The following is a 17,313-nucleotide window of genomic DNA, read 5'->3' as shown; positions in this document are numbered from 1 at the left end:
GCTCCTATTGTTACTCCCATTTCCATTGCCTACAGGAGCATTAGAAGTGTTGGTTGCCGGTCCATTGTTCGGTTGGTTAGGGATCCCAACAACGTTCTGGTTAAGTTTGGCCAGCAGTAGAGACATCATGTCCATCATGGCATTGAATTGTCTCTCAGCCTTCTTATCAGGTGCCCCATTCTGTTTTGTAGCCGTGTCTGCCATTTAATCCACTGAATCTGCAGAATCCAAATCCTTCCCTCTATTTCTCAAAACCTCTGAAAATGTATCCTCTTTCGGCAATATCGGAATCTGAAACTGTTGTCTCTTCTGTTCACAGTTGTAGTATCGGACGTCTCTGTCACTCATGGAGAATTCTAACTCCTCTAAAACTCACAGGCTGGTAGGAAAACCAGCTTTGATACCACTGTAATATCTCAGATTAAAAAAATTTTGTTTTTAGGAGCAATAAGAATTATCAACCAACACATAACCCGTTAAGGTTAGAAAGCATAAACTCAAAGCTTGCTGAAAATGCAACCCTTCCACTTTTTGATCACCAAGTGCCCAATGTGGGAAGGTGAGAGCATACGGTGAAGAGGGGATTGTTAGATCACAAATCTGTTGAAATGACAAAGTAAATACAATACTAGACGGCAAGCCAGCCCCTTCCGCTTATCCACCGGGAAAGCAAAAAACTTGGCGGTGAACCAACCAAGAGAAACATACAGCAGACACAAATCACTCAACAGCAATATTTCAGCGGGAGGACTGAATTACAAAATACTCAACTCAACCGTTTATGCAGTGGGAGGACCATTACAACCAATCATCACTCGACCGCTTATGCACCGGGAGGACTGAATTACAATTTAACAGATGTAGGCTGCAAGCCAGCCTCTTCCACTTTCCAGCGAGATGAGAGATTACAATCCAGAATGGGTTAGTAGTACTACTACTTAACCTTACAATGAAAGGGAAAGTGAGAGAAGAAGAAGAATGTTGAACATAAAGATAATGATCATGAAACTCTTCTAACATCAAAAACAGTAGGCTGGAAATGCATAACCAGCAGCCTATGAACCCACTAAAACACTCATATCTCCCTCAATACTCACTCAAAACACCCCAAATCACTCCCAAACTAACACTATAACAACAGTGACTAAAACAAATCAAATGGAAGCCATCAAAACCCCCCACATTATTTGGCATGCATCCCAATGCACCTTCAAAACCCCATGCCTAGCTGAATTTTGATTTGCTTTAATAAATTCAATACTCAATGAAAGGTGCCACAAACTTACAGTGTGAATCGCCAGCAGCAGGAAGGATGAATGAGACGGTACCCAAAATGACCAAACACTCAAGCAAAGAGGTGTGATCAAAAACGTGCTTCAGCCATAGGGAAACCAGCAACTCCAGAAATCACTCCAAACACTAAAAAGACTAAGATATGCACTTAAAGTATGGTAGATTACAGCACACAGCTAGGTACTATATTTCAAGTACGAAACTGGAAAGCACTAGGAAGCCACACTTCAAAGCCTCAAAGTTCTGACACCAATCCAGTAGCATAACAATGCAAATTTTCAAGATGTTCAGAATGAGAGCCCAATGCTCATATTTATAACTCCACGCCTCCCGAAATGCAAATGCAAATGGCACCAAACTTCATTCAAATTCAACTTCATTTCGTCTTATGTCTCCCCACTAACTTAGCGCCTACTTACCTTTCCTAGGCAAGTTCGAACTTCCTCATGGTGGCGTCTTTTTTGCAATAATAAACATTAGAACAAAGATGTTTAATCCCCTAAATGGCCACACAAATTCACCCTCTGACTTGGGAGATAATCAAATGAATATTAATTAATAATTTTTCCTAAGTCATCTCCACAATTATTCAGTAACTGCAAATATTTAAATATTAAACCTTTGACAAGGATATAATATTTAATTAAATTATTTACGGCTCCCATACTGATCATTAATAGAAACCAAGATGAAGCAGAGTGAAGAAGACCAAAGAACTGTTGCAAGACAAGGACCCTGTCCACTGCCAAAAATAGAAATACTGCATACTGCCACTTACTAAAAATAGTAAGTCATGAACTACTGCTCCGAAAAGCATGACCTTCGCACCCAGAGACAGAGCATAGAAAGCTCAGTAGGACAGTATCATCAAAATAGCCAACCCCTGACTTACTAAAAATAGTAAGTTCTCGCCTCATCAATGTTTGAAACCCTAATGCTTCATTCCACATAGCCTACGAGTCTCAAGAATAGGCCAATGGACCACTGAAAATACATCATCGAGAAGGGGACATTACAGTAGCCATCATGGTTGTCACTATGTGACTTGGTTATTGAGAAGGACTCCTCCCTAGCTAAGAGGGATTGTTGATGTATAGCTAGGTTGGAGCCCTTTAGGGGCTGACCTAACACATTTGATGGTTAAGTGGTCTGTCGGCCTTAGCCATAATAATGATATAATTTAATATGTAATCATGGGCGGTACCATGTAACTTGTGTAACTTGTAAAGCAATTAGGTTTGGCCCTAAATGGGCGAACCCCTTGTGCAATAATGTAACTCGTCAACATGTATTGGTCTGGCCCTAATTGGGTGTCATGTGTAACTTGTAATTAGGGCCGACCCATATGTAACTTGTAATTAAAGGTCTGATCCTAAAATTAACATATTGTTTTGGTCATTGAACTTCTCAACCTTAAGCTTGCCTTCTTCTACAATTGCTCCCACTCAAATCTAAAATCCCCTACCAAATGACTTAAAATACATGGCTCCAATACCAATTGTTAGGGTTTAGGCATATTGAAGCAATAAACAATATAAATATAATGCAAAATAAAAGAGGCAAAAATAGCAAATCACAATAACTTGGAGATTGAATGTGGTTCACCGAATGTGGGCTGCATCCACAGAGAAACAATCATCCGCTTTCTTTCTATTATCTAAAGAAGAGCAAATTACAATATGGTCTTAAATTCAAGTCCAATAGCAAGATCAATTGCCACATACCAACAATTAGGACAACCCTTAACTACTGTCCTTCAATGACCAAGGCATTGCTACTAACCAAAGCTAAAGATTTTGATTGTACTAAACCTTATGCTAAAGGAAAGGTTCTCAAACCTTTTGGGAGAGATGTTTGTGCTTCTGACAAGGTTAAGAGAAAACTAGATGCATTTTTTTTATTTGGTTGAGTTCTCAAACAATAGTAAGACTTTCCACTCCCATCCTACCCCTCTTGAGGCCTTGGATAAAGTTCGAGTTCAATCCTCCTTGACTCTTCAGGTCTCCTTGTGGCTAGTTAATTTTTCAGAAGTTGTTTGGGCTAATACTCTGCTAGTCTTGGTGGCGTTGGTTTTTCCTTTTTGCTTTGTTGTTTTTGCATCTTCTTGTCTCACTTTTGGTGAGCCATGTCTTGTTCGCCTCTATGATTGTTTTTGTATCAAGTTCAGACTCTTTCTCATGTTTATGTAATCAAAACTATATTACAAGTTCAATATACGTATTTTATTTTATTTAATACTTATTTTCAAATGAGAATATTTTATTTTTATTTTTCTTAAAAATTGTTTCTAAAGGAGAATAATTTAATTTTGTTGTTCAACTTGTTTTAATATTATTATTTTTTATAAGTTACTGATTCAATAATAACTTTATGTGAATAAAAATCAATCTATTACATTAGTGAATAACTACAGGATAGAAGGGTCAGCTGCTTTCAAAATTGAACATTTAAAATTCTATTTTTTATTTGTATCTTAAAAATTTAAATATCCAAAATAATGCTAGATATCACAAGCTCTCATATTTACAAATAAACTTTTTTTTATTAAAATTTCATAAAACTAAATATCTAAAAGAATGCTAAATTTTAGAAGCTCTCAAATTAAATTTTGAATGAGTACGAAGACAAAATTTTAGAAGCTCTCCAATTAAATTTTGAATGAGTACGAAGACTTGAAGCAAAAGTGCTATCTTTTCCAACATTTTTCTTTAATTACAAATAAACCTTTTTTTAATTAAAAGTTTTGAAAACTAAATATCTAAAAGAATGCTAAATTTTAGAAGCTCTCAAATTAAATTTTGTAATTAAAATTTGAGAAAACTAAATATCTAAAAGAATGCTAAATTTTAGAAGCTCTCGAATTAAATTTTGAATGAGTATGGAGACTTGAAGCAAAAGTGCAATCTTTTCCAACATTTTTCTTACAATGGTTAAAGGTATCACACAACCTTAATTTTCAGATTATGGGCAGCCAGAAAAAGAAAAAAAAATCAAATGATGTGATACCTAATAAGTTGTGGAAGTACCCACAATTTGAAAGAAAAATATGACAGCGTGAAGGTTAGAACATTTCATTCATCTAAAAAGGAATTTTGATGTTACGAATGCAAATCAAAGCAGCCTTAGTTATTCAAGAATATCTTACAATACAGCATTATCAATTCAAGGCCATGACTTACACCAGAATTTGCGTTGAATGTATTCAAGTTTGACCTCATATGATCATTAAATTTAAGAGACTGAAGGAATCGTCCAAAATAGGAAGAGATTGATTAAGAAAAGTGCTCTGGCATTTTGTTTTTTGATTCATCCTATCCAAAGTAGAAATGAGGAATAAATGAATAAAAATCACGCAACTAATACAAATCTATAAACTATGTACACATTCATTTTATGAAACCCAAATATATACCAGTCCCTTCTATCCCCCAGGTACAGGTGAAACTCGAGCTGTGCCCCAAAACCACGACTGGGAAACATGATTCAAAGGCAAAAGCACTTGATCGATAGGTAGAACCCCACGAAAAGATGCAATACAGAAAACTATCCCAGTAAAGACAGCATCTGGGATCTTCTGAGGAGTGAAAAGCATGACTTCATAGATCTTGTATAGCTAAATACAACTTTTATCTCGTGAAGCTGAGCACCACAACTATATACAGACTCATTCTCAAAATAAAATAAAATGATTGAGAGCTCAAAATTGAGCCAGTTCTAATGCAGAAATTCCATTCCGTCCCAACTCTGATTCCAGCCAATCTCTTTCCTGTACCCAATCACTCAGAGACTTGGTTGTCAGTTGAGAATTATATCCAAGGAATTGTTCTTTCTTGTACACTCCTTTAGATGCACTCACATGGTCTCTTTTTGTCCTATGTTTTTTCTTAAATTTGCCTGAGTCACCAATACTCAAATTTTCATCTGCATTTTCAATCTCCTTCAAATGGAAAGAGTTCTTGCCACTATTTTCTGCACAACTATGCTCCCCATTTGGACTTTTCCCCAATTTCTTTCCCAATCTTTTTTCTCTGTTTTCTGCTTTTACTTGCCGCTTGTGCTCCTTGCGGAGGGCTTTCCTCTCTTCCCTATCGGAAGCATGTTTTGCATTCTCCAATCCCTGGACAGCCATATCTTGTTTAAGTTCAACTGAACCATTCAGAGGCTTTTCATTTTTATTCATCACACTTGATACCATAGTATTAGATACATCTTCTGCAAGTGTGTCATCATCGTCCTGAGTCTTGTTGCTTTCACTGCTGCTTCCATCACCTTCTGTCCATGCTTCAATACGGGGTTTACTGCAATTAGCTTCTATAGAACATTCATTTGTTTCTTCCTCATGTTTGTCCCTAAACTGATTTCTTCCTTCAAAGTCTGCACCCTTTCCATGAGAAATGGCTTCAACAGCTGATCTGAGGAAAAGATAGACATAGAATTTCCTTATTCTCACCTTCTTATATTGTAAATTGTGAAGGTCTTCATCATCAAGAAGATAGCGACCCCTTGCCTCTCGTTCAGTTACAAGCGCATATTTGGGACAGGTATATTCACACCTGTAATGCATTTCATTGTACCATCAAAACCTTTGATTCTCTCATTCCCAGAATAAACATATGGACATATTCAATAATCCCCAAAATTGATGCAGTGCAGAGTGCAAGTATTATAGCATGGTGGTAGCTTTAACTGACAACATGTTAAACGCAATTGTGGACATTCTGGAATAAAAAAAGATGTTTTAAGTTATATAAAATCCAGCACGATAAAGATCACGTTGGTTCTTAGACAAACTAAAGTCAAACGGCAGATATTGTTCCAAGATTGGATTAATTTCTCAAACATAACTATGAAGGATGATCCAGAGCGCAGTATCTGAAGTTAGTCAGCCACAAAACCTCTTCCCATTTTAAAAACATAAGGATGGCATTACATATTCTACTAGTTCTCGTATTCCAGAAGGCCTATATGCCCAACAAATATACCACATAAATCAGGCCTACGATTATGAGAAAACACTGAACTTGTTTTAAGAGATGCTTAGAAACCATCACATTACTCAAAAGCCAGGATAACTAACATTACGCAGCAGCTATCACGACCCTGTTTAAGCCTATACCCCACAAAACCATGAAATAATCATTCAAGATTAATGCAATACAGTCTGCAATAAGAAATAAAAGGATTCAAACACAACAAAGAAGACCAAAGGAGATGACGGCATCGTAATATCACCATCCTATCCTTATCATTCACTCTTTTGACATCAGCAGTGACGTTTTGATATTGACGATGTGTAATTGTAGCTTTCTGTAAAGCTACACAGAACAAGTTGGCGGACACATTAAAACATTAATTGCATTATTGTATAAATGGAAAGTTAGATCTCACTAAATGAATGCATAAGTCAGTTTCTCTCTCCTTTGCCCAACAAGGACAAAAAGGACAAAATTGACAATTAGGAAATGTTTGCAAAAATACGTCCTCTATTATCATTATATTCATTAGCCAATCAATATTACATTGTACAATGGCTTATACTAAGTTACTGGGTTCTTCTGTTTTGGCCCAGAAACTGGTATGGGTATGGGTACAGTTCAGGTATGGCCTTGGGTACGGTTTGGGTTCTTTTTGGGAGCCTGGGTTCTCTGTGGGTCCTTCTGTCCACAGCGAACCCAGGCATCTAGGAAGTACCAAGGACCGTACCCAAGCATAGTTTTGTAAATTAAAACCTCAGTTTCACTCTCATAGCTTTGTGACAGCATTTTTTATCAGAATATGCCCACAAGCAAGCAATTAAATATCATTTCAGTTGCATTTGTGAGCTATACCTATAAACACGGGGTTAGTAAACTTTATATCAGCATTAATGAGATTGATTTCAGTTGATTTACATTATGCATATGTAGTAGCTGTTTGCTTATGTTTTGTGAAATCACTTTCCTTGTGTCGTTAATGATTTGGCATTTTGTCAGATATTTGAAAAATGAAATTGAACCAGCTTCGGCACTTGACACAGCTAGTGGTAGTGGCAATCCAATCTATTGTGGTTGTGTCGTTAATGATTTGGCATTTTGTCAGATGTTTGAAAAATGAAATTGAACCAGCTTCCGCACTTGACACAGCTAGTGGTAGTGGCAATCCAATTTATTGTGGTTCAAATGAAATTGAACCAAATGTTGATATTGACCTTGATGCTTCTAATGAAAAAAAACATGAATATTAAAATCAATTATAATTTGAACTTTCATTGTGTAATGCATCTTGAGACTTGAGTATTTTCATTTTTGCAAATTATGAAAGAGGTATCAAAATATTCTTTCTTTTAATATTTATTGAAATTTATTGATAATTATAGATTCATAAGTATCACTCTTCTTATAGTTATATACTGATACAGTTTATATTTTGATGCGTTTGAACATATATATATGTATAACACATATAGATATACATATATCTATATGTGTGTGCATGTGTGCACGCGCGCGCACGAATCCATACCCGATTCCATATCCGTACCCATACCTGAACCAGTAACTTAGCTTATAATATAAGCCAAAGAATGAAACAACCTATGCTATTATTAGGAACAAACTCCAAACAACCTACAATCTACATGAAGCAACTTTCAACTATGTGCTAATGATAGCACAATAATAACAAATATAAAACTAGCACATATCCCATAATGCTAATATATATCCTATAATGCTGGCATTAATCCATATTAACCTAATACGATTCCAAGTTTATCTCTAAACTTCAACAAACTTACCTTTACCAAGTGGTTAAGCCATTATGTCAGCAAATTTGATCCACTGTGGCACCATAATAAAAACAAGTGTTCATTATCAACCAAGTGGAGAATGTAATGATGATGAAATTCAATATGTTTAGTTCGGACATGATTGACTGAGTTTTTCACAATCTTGGGAACACTTTGATTGTCTCAAAAATGTGAGGTGGGTGCAATTTTATCCAATTGAATATCAACCAATAGCCTTCTTAACCACATTGCCTCACAACCTATACAAACTCCTACCCAATATTCTGCTTCAGTGGAAGAAAAGGCAACCATGTTTTGTTCCTTGCTCTGCTAGGAAATTATTCTTCAACCAACAGTGAAAACATAGCCCTATTGTAGACTTTCTTGTATCCACCAATCCAACCCAATTGGAATCAATATATCCTATTAGCATAAAATCAATAGATTGTTAATATAGAATGCCAAAGTCAAGGGACCCATCAACATATCGAAGGACTTATTTTGCAGCTTGCAATGTTCTTGAGGATTAAACATGAATAGAGAAAGACATCTAACTACAAAACATTACTATGATCTAGTGGTAGTAATATAATTAAAAAATCTACCAAATGTTGTTACATAGGTTCTGTTGATGAGTGTTATGATCACACCAACACAGAATAAAATACCAAGGTATCTTATCCTCTCTTGAGCAAAATCTCGTGTATGCTAAGATTGCGAAAGATCATACAAGTGACTCCAAGGTTCTTCTCTGTCAGGTCCTGACATGTGGATAAGCTTAATGGTCGTTGTGATATGCTGGTAACACAAAGGGACTTACATTTGGATAGTTCTTCACTTCTTTTGCAATGCTGGCTAGAACTTCTTCAACAGATATTGCAATCTCGTGATGCTTCTTCTTTGAATGGACACAATTGAAATGAACCGAAATAAAAAGGGGAAAGGGTTAGAAGAATCTAAATCTACTCCTAAGGACAATGATATCAATGGATAGTGCTCTAATGGACGAATTCCAAATAAACCAAGTGCTGCTACACCAAGATCAACTACAACTCCACAAGAACTGGTGCAATCTTCCAAGGGTTATGCAAAGAATTTTCATATCATAATGAACACCATCATAACAAACAATGCACATTCAATGATTGAAGTTAAGCATCCATATAAAAGGCTCAGGCTAACTTTACACTGCAACTTATAATCAATAAGATGCAAAACGTATGAGCCATGGAAATTCATTAAAAACATTGCATTCTCCATTAAAACCAAAGTACTTCATCTGACAATTGAGAAATTGGAAGAACGCAATGCAAAAAGTTGAAATAAACATGAATCCACCATATCTTCAATGAAATCAAATTTTATTTCTCCAAGTCTTACAACAATGTCTTCTCCTTCTCCTACTCTACTTCTACTCTAGGGAGCAAGAGCTCTTCACTTCTAATGAGCTAACTATGAATTACAAATGAGAAGGCAAGGCCTTTTATAGAGCTCCTCCCACAAATGAACGGCCAAGTTTGATTTGAAATCAAGGGCTGAGATTTCAAGATGGAAACCTAATTAGAGTTTTACTAACAATAGCTTATGTGGCATAGAAAAGTGGGGCCAAGTCGACCAATAGGAAAATTACATACTGGGACACTTGTCCTCTAAAATATAAACCAATAATAAAATAGAAGGTTATTGCATCGTGAAATGTGCCTTCTAGAAGCTTTCTTGGATAAGTCAAGTTCATTGAATCTGGACATGTCGATTGGGAGACATTCGATTGGTCGGAGAAGGTGACGAGGCGCCACCTCAGCATGTTGGATGCCATGTAAACCCGGTAACTCATCGCGAAGAATATTCCATTTTGACTAATTGTGATGGAGCATATTCCCAAATTGCATCATCTAGAACGAGGTTCTAACTTTGATTAACTCTTATGAAATTATCCTTGATCATTTTCTTCTTTCCACATACTTGGGTTTCGAGAACTCGCCTTATTAGAATATCTTTCCTTGTCGACATTTGTCATTCCTTAAGTCTTTTCCTTCTGACTTTTGATCTTGGATTTCTAGAGGAAATTCTTCCTTCTACATTTGTACTTGAAATTTGATCTTTGAGGTCTTGAACCTTGAATGCCTTGAACTGGATTGTCTTGAATTAGACAACTTCACCCTGGGTCTCCATGCTTCTTGATAACCTAATGTTGTATTTGGATTGGCTAGATGAATATTTGATGTTTTATCATTTTCTGACTTGTCAAGAATGCCATGTTTATCAAAATATCTCCTTAGGAACTTCAATTTTATGTCTTCAATCACCTCTCTTCCATGGGCGCATTCTAGACATGGGGAGGGATTCTCGTCCTTTGACGTTTATCCTTGGCAAAAGAGAGGATTTATGCCAGAGTGTACCCTTGGGCATTGGAGGAGGATTTGTCCTTGTGACAAAATCCTTGCACATGGTGGAATTGCACTCATGAGTGCGGCTGAACCTGGGAGAAGGAATTTCTCCACACTTAATCAAATTTTGATCATTTCATACAATTTGAGAGGTGGGCGCATTTTGGAGGGGGTCAAAGAATTTCTCCATACAACCAAATTTTGCCCCATATCACTGAGTTCTTGAGCGCATTTGGACCTTGGAAAAGTTTTACCATACTTAGCCAAATTTTGGGTTTTATGCCATTTGAGTGCATGGGCACACTTTGACCCTTAGCCAAATTTTGGGTTTTATGCCATTTGAGTGCATGGGCGCACTTTGACCTTGAAGGAGGAATTTTGGACTTGAGGAAGAATCCTTCCCTCGTTGATATTTGCACTCCAGGATGCTTCCTTGGGCGTACTTTAAGGGTGGAGGAGGATTTTTCCATGCCTTAACCAAAATTTCTTGCCTTAGTCGAAATTCCATTATTTCTACTTCAGTCGTTCACTTCAATTGACTCGGATTTGGATATTCCTTGTTCCTTCATTGTCGACGTTCATTTGTAGCCCAAGAAAAAAGACTTACTAAAAATAGAAACTGCTAAAAATAGTAATTTTGTCCAAACTCAGAATCAGGCCAAATGGAGACCCAATGAAATTTACTAAAAATAGACTTACTAAAAATAGCCACTGCTAAAAATCGTGTCCAAACTCCAAACAAGCCAAAACTAAGACGCGCTAAAACTTACTAAAATAGTAAGTGCTAAAAATAGAAACTTCTGCCAGAAGCACCAAAAAAACACTACCACCAAGCCCCATGAAGGATTTTTCCTTGCCTTGGAAGAAATTCCTACTTCCTACCTTGCACTGACTCTCAAAGCGCAAATAAGACCCTGAGGAGGATTTATTGATGTACGGAATTGCTTCCTTGGGCGCAAATTCATGGGTAAGGAGGAATTTTCCTTGCCTTAGCCAAAATTTGCCTTTTCATTTTGATTTATACTCTGCCACCAGCAATACTGAATTGCTTCCTTGGGCGCAAATTCATGAGTAAGGAGGAATTTTCCTTGCCTTAGCCAGAATTTGCCTTTTCATTTTGATTTATACTCTACCACCAACAATTTCTAACTAGCAACCACCCAACTAACCTCAATCACGATGAGGGATGGGGTTTAAGTCCTTCCTGGCTTCCCCTTCTTTCTTCCATTAAGAGCCTCAATCACCCTCTTGGTTGAACCCCTCTTTCTCCCCCTTGCTTTTCCCCCCCTTTCCCCTTCCCCTTCCCCCTTGTGCCATCCCCTTTTCCGCCTTTACCTCTTCCCTCTATTAGTCCTTTTGTGTTTATTTTTTCTTCTTAGTCTTTTTGCTTTTTTGTTTCTCTTTTTTCCTCCCCTTCTTGTGTTGTTTTCCTATTTAATTTTTTATTTGTGCCTTTTCATTTATCTTACTTTTTCTTTGGTCTTCCCTTTCTCTCTTTGGTTCTCTTATTTCGTTTTTTAATTGCGCCTTTCTATTTATCGAATTCCTTTTTCGTTTTTAGTCTTTTTGTTCTTTTTGCTTATAGTATATTCATTTGCATGTATATATAGATATATACATGAATTTTGGTTTATGTGTGTGTGTGTGTGGGTGTGTGTGTGTGTGTATACATATAGGTATATATAAATATATAGATGTATGTATACACACACACGCGCATGCATATACACACACACGCGCACGCATATACACACACACGCACACGCATATACATTCATTTATTCATACACATGCACACACATTTATATATTTGGTTGAATGTATACATATTCTTGTGTATTTATAGGTAAGCTATTTTATATATATATATATATTTTGTTAGGCTTCCTTTTTATTTTTATTTTTAATTTCTTTTCCTTGATTTTGTTGTCATTATTTCTATTCCTTCTTTTTATTATTATTATTGCTTCTTATCTAATGTAATGTGCTTTCTTGGGGCATTCTTTTGTCCTTTTTCCTTTAATTGGTAGTTAAAACCTTCCTTTTCATTTTATCTTTTATTATTTTGTTATTTATATTATTTATTTCTCCCACTCCTCGTTTTATGTGCTTGGGTGTGTCTCTATGCCTAATCCTTTAAATACAATCTTGAGCTTGTCTGAGTTTGCAATTGACATTCTTTCATATCCTAACATTCTCTATACATCCTGATGATGGATCACAGAGTGTGATCCAAAACATTGATGCAAAAAAAGGTCACACAATCATATCTAGAAGCAGCTCCAATAATATTTTTCGTTGCAACACTGAATTCCTCCTTGTTGACTCCTTTGATAGACTTTGTCCAAGCTCCCCCTTTATCAATTTTCATCATTCCAAGTCATTATATCATCAAACACTGAATTCCTTGATCTGGAGCGCATTTTCACCCCTGGGGAGGAATTTTTCCAAACTTAGCCCAAATTTTGGCTATTCAATTTCATTCCTTCATGCAGACCTTTCAACACGTAGTCAAATTTCCATTAGTTCATCCTCCTTCTAGTGAATTCCTTGTTATATCATTGCAATCTCTTCCTTGTACGATGATATCATCCACTCAACGAGGTCCTCTTCTCAACATCCAAAGTCTCGCTCCCCGCAATGTACCTAAAAAAGACAAGTTAACATTGTGAAGTACAAGTATCAATCAAGTTCATAGTTAGCAAAATGCAAAGTTTGAAGAATAAAGCAATAAGCACAATGCATTTCCTAATACATCAAAACCCTAATTCTTGACTGATGACAATATTGAGACTGACAAGGCTTTATACTCTTTAAAATCCATTCCACACTTACGCATTTCATCACCTCCAAAGGTCAATCTAGACTAACGGCTCAATCCTTAGAGTCGAGAGACGACACTAATCACAAAAGACTTGGTTTATTCAGTGAAAGAGGGGGTCCCAATTTGCGATGGGGCAATGTGTGAAAACGTCACAACAGGTTCATTAACCAATGAGGAAACAATGTTAGTTGAGAGTTTGATCCCAACTTCCATAGATGTAGATGTAGGATTACATTCAGTCATTTGAACTCTTTCTTAAAGAGATTCAGCATACTTGGATTGTGATCAATTTGCTAAAATTCCACTACTAAACAATATTGAAGCAAGCATGTTGGCAATGTGTTGTCATTGATGTCACCCTAATGTCTAACAATATGTGCTGTCCTTGATGATGGGCAGTTTTTGTGTGGTCATTGATATTTTTGTGTTGTTGATGTCAATGAGGAGAGTGTTGGTAGTGTTGTCTATATTGGGTTGTTAGATGTATTTTTGGTAAGACACGAGGAGATAGTTATTACTGATTGCAATTGCTTTGGGTTGTGGATGTCCACCTTCTTGGTGTCTAATGTCTACATTCAGTATAATTTCTTAATGGTAATAAATTATGGATTTGTAGCATGATGATTAGGATGGTTAGGATGTGTTTTTCCTTGGCCCTAACACTCTTGTTCAGGATAGTGTTGTTTTTGGAATGTTTGTGGTATGAGATGTGATATGCAAACAAGAGTATTTGAAGTCTAGCTGGAAGAATGCTTTGCATTCCTCCACATTTGAGAACTTGGTCTTGTGGATTTGGACATGATGTTTATGCTCTATGGACATTGCGCTACTATCTTTTCATGTTCCTGGTGTTGCAGCTGAAGTGGCTAGTGATTGTTGTTTGTTGACAATTTGACTGTATCAGAAGTGGATTTGATTGGTCCGAAAAATACTCTGCATTTCTCTACATTGATGTTTCAAGTGTTGCGACTTGGAGGACATGTTTGTTGTGTTTGTGGTCTTAGTTTCAATTTTAGGTGTTGAGGTGTTCTACAAGAAGACTTATTGATGTTTTGTTCAGGAATGTGTTTCCTAGCATTCTAATAATGAAGTGATCTATATCTGTTTGGGTTGCACCAGCATGTATAGATGTGACAATGAAAAAGAAGTATTTGGGAATGATGCCAGATGTTCTAGGAATGTCCTTGTGTGCATCGCATGGTGCTGGATAGTCAGGTTGGTGTTGCATTGTGTTTGATGTTGTCTGTGAAAATAATTAGATGACTTATTTACGAATATACAACGTATATAAAGAGAATTACAAAACAATGTTCTAAAAAGAACAAACCGTTAAACTAAAGCTTCAACCTGAAGCTAAAAAGTTAAATAGCTAAAAAACTAAAAAACTATGCGTCCTAATAAAAGAAGCAATAGTTGAACTTAAAACACTAAATGAACTAAAAAGCTAAGTCGACAACTAAGATGACCATTATAGAATAGATATAATATTATTTTAATACCCTCCCTAATGGTCATCGTACTCAATACCCTACACAAGACACCACAGTTCTTTTTATCACAAATGCAATGCAAAGAACACTATGCTACTATGAAGACCCTCCTAGGATTTACAGAATGTTAATGACCAAGAGTACCAAAAGTTGTCCAACTTGATGTAATCTCACACACGAATTATAGAATTGTCACATGTGAATTATTGAGTCTAAAACCAAGATTTTGAGGAAAAAATGACAAACCCTTCAAAAAGCAACAAACACAATTTTGACAAAAACCGCAAAAACTTTTGCAAAAGAGCACTGAGCACTATTTGCTCCAGCAACTCCAAAATAGACTGCAAGATACCACGGTTGCAGATGTTTGCCCCAGCAACGCCAGGTGCAACTGATAACAAACTACAACAAACCACGATTTTTGTGGAAAAAACCGTCAAACCATGAAAGTTGGATTTACAAATCATCGTTTTTTGTGGAAAAAAACAGTAAAACCCAGATAACCAAAATCCCATGGAAACATTGTGAACCACAGATGATAATTTTTTAAGGAAAAATTATAAACCCTATGAACAATTTTTGAGGAAAAAATCGTCAAAACCCACCAAAACTGAAGATACAAATCATCATTTTTTGTGGAAAAAATGGTAAAACCCCTAAACAGGAACAAAAACCTTGAAACAATTTTTGAGGAAAAAAAATCGAACAAAACCCTAAAACGTCACACAGCAAAACCCCAAACATCATGCACCTTGATTTTTAAGCAAAACCCTCCCATGATTTCTTGTGGAGAAAAATCAGAAAACCCATAAAAAATAATAATAATATTTTTTATGGAAAAAATTAATAAAACCCAAAATAAGTTTTTTGAAGACAAAATTATAAAATTATTAATAATTTTATTTTTTTAAGGGAAAAATTCTAAAAAAAACACAATTTCAACGCAGTCTGAAATATTCTGCAAAACACCCCAATCACAAAACAATGTCCTTGTGCGATTTCTACAACAAAAGCCAGCCTTAAAAAATTTGTTGAAAATATTATTGACGTTGGCAAAAAACCCTTGATTGCAGCAAGAAAATACCCCACAAGTCATGGGAATTTGCAGAAGAAAAATACAGGAAGCAAAACCATCCGCGTCACGTAGCAACTGAATTGCAAAAATTGCGCGCAGGGGAAAAAAACCACAAAAATTGTGTCGTCGTCGTCCAAAAAGGTATGAAAATTGTAGGAGAAAATCGAGTTTCTTCTTTGAAAAAAAACTACGCACAAGCACTGACAAAAAAACTTTTACCGTCACGGATCTCAAAATAAAGACATAGAAAACTTTGTGCGCATGAGCAGAAGCTGAGGACGAAGCAAAAGAAATCGTGTCATAGGAAAAAACACAAAATAGAAACCCTTGCTGAGATAAAAACGCGAACATAGTCACGATTTTTTTTTAAAATTGTTCAAAAAAATTCTAACCAAAACCCTAGCTCGTGATTCCCAGAAACCCTCCTTCAACAGCCCCTTCAAAAACAGCACTAATGATTTTTTCATTAAAAATCACTTCAGAAAAATTTCTAGAAATAATAAAAATTCGCCAAATTCTAAAGAATCCCATTGACCCGCTCTAATACCATGAAAAATAATTGGATGATTTATTTACGAATATACAACATATATAAAGAGAAATACAAGACAGTGTTCTAAGAAGAATGAACCGTTAAACTAAAGCTTCAACCTGAAGCTAAAAAGCTAAAAACGCTTAAAATGGCTAAATAGCTAAAAACTAAAAAACTAACTACACTTTCTAATAAAAGAAGCAATAGTTGAACTAAAAAGCTAACTAAGTCGACAACTAATATGACCATTATAGAATAGATATAATATTATTTTAATAGTCTGTCTGGGTAATTGGTGTGATCTAGCATACAAAGCTTTGTTTTTCAGCTTGTGCAGAGATTTTAATGATATATTATGACTTTGGAGAGAGTGTTAAGTTGTGTTTGGGTCCTATCCTTGACGTGTGGGAATCAGCATTATGTTAATTTCTTTAGATGCTATGTTTTTGGGCCAATTGGTTAAGTGCTACATTGTTTTTCTAAACGTTACCTTGTTACCATCCTTGGATGATGTGCGCCAGCATGTATATTATTTGAAACTACTTAGAGAAGTGTAATACGATGTTTTAAGTCCTCTCTATCTCCTGAATTGGATTGCATTCACCGCAATTATGTTTGGTGGCCGGCTTAATAGGACCTATGCTTATCCTCTATTTTGGTTGACCTAATTGATGTTTGCAATGATGAAGATGGTATATATAGAAGACCAATTTGGAGGTGTGGAGGGTGGTTTTGTGATGTGAACGTGTAAATCAAAATATGTGTGAATGTGCTTTCATGACCATATCATTTGCAAAGTTTTGTGATGTGAAGGTAGTGAAAGTGTGGCAATGATTGTCATTGAAGTTGGTTACTTGTGACAGTGGTTCAAGTGCAGCTTCATATTTGAAGAAGACTTTATCTTGCAAATCCAAGTGTTATGATATTGTATCTTGCCCTAGAGCAA

The 17,313-nt window shown here is 36.0% G+C and overlaps 1 protein-coding gene across 1 annotated transcript in view; it reads right to left on the bottom strand.

Moving 5' to 3' along the window:
• Positions 1-4,419: 4,419 nt before the first annotated feature.
• LOC131031559 (uncharacterized) overlaps positions 4,420-17,313 on the bottom strand; it is a 69,411-nt gene continuing 56,517 nt past the window's right edge. The window contains exon 3 of the mRNA XM_057962706.1: positions 4,420-5,846. Within this exon, the coding sequence (XP_057818689.1) occupies positions 4,991-5,846 (856 nt within the window). The 3' untranslated portion in view covers positions 4,420-4,990. The remainder of the gene's footprint in view (positions 5,847-17,313) is intronic.

The sequence above is a fragment of the Cryptomeria japonica genome, chromosome 8, assembly GCF_030272615.1.
Source record: "Cryptomeria japonica chromosome 8, Sugi_1.0, whole genome shotgun sequence".
NCBI lineage: Eukaryota > Viridiplantae > Streptophyta > Pinopsida > Cupressales > Cupressaceae > Cryptomeria > Cryptomeria japonica.
Note: the sequence above shows the minus strand (reverse complement) of the source record. Positions and strands in the feature narration are given on the sequence as shown.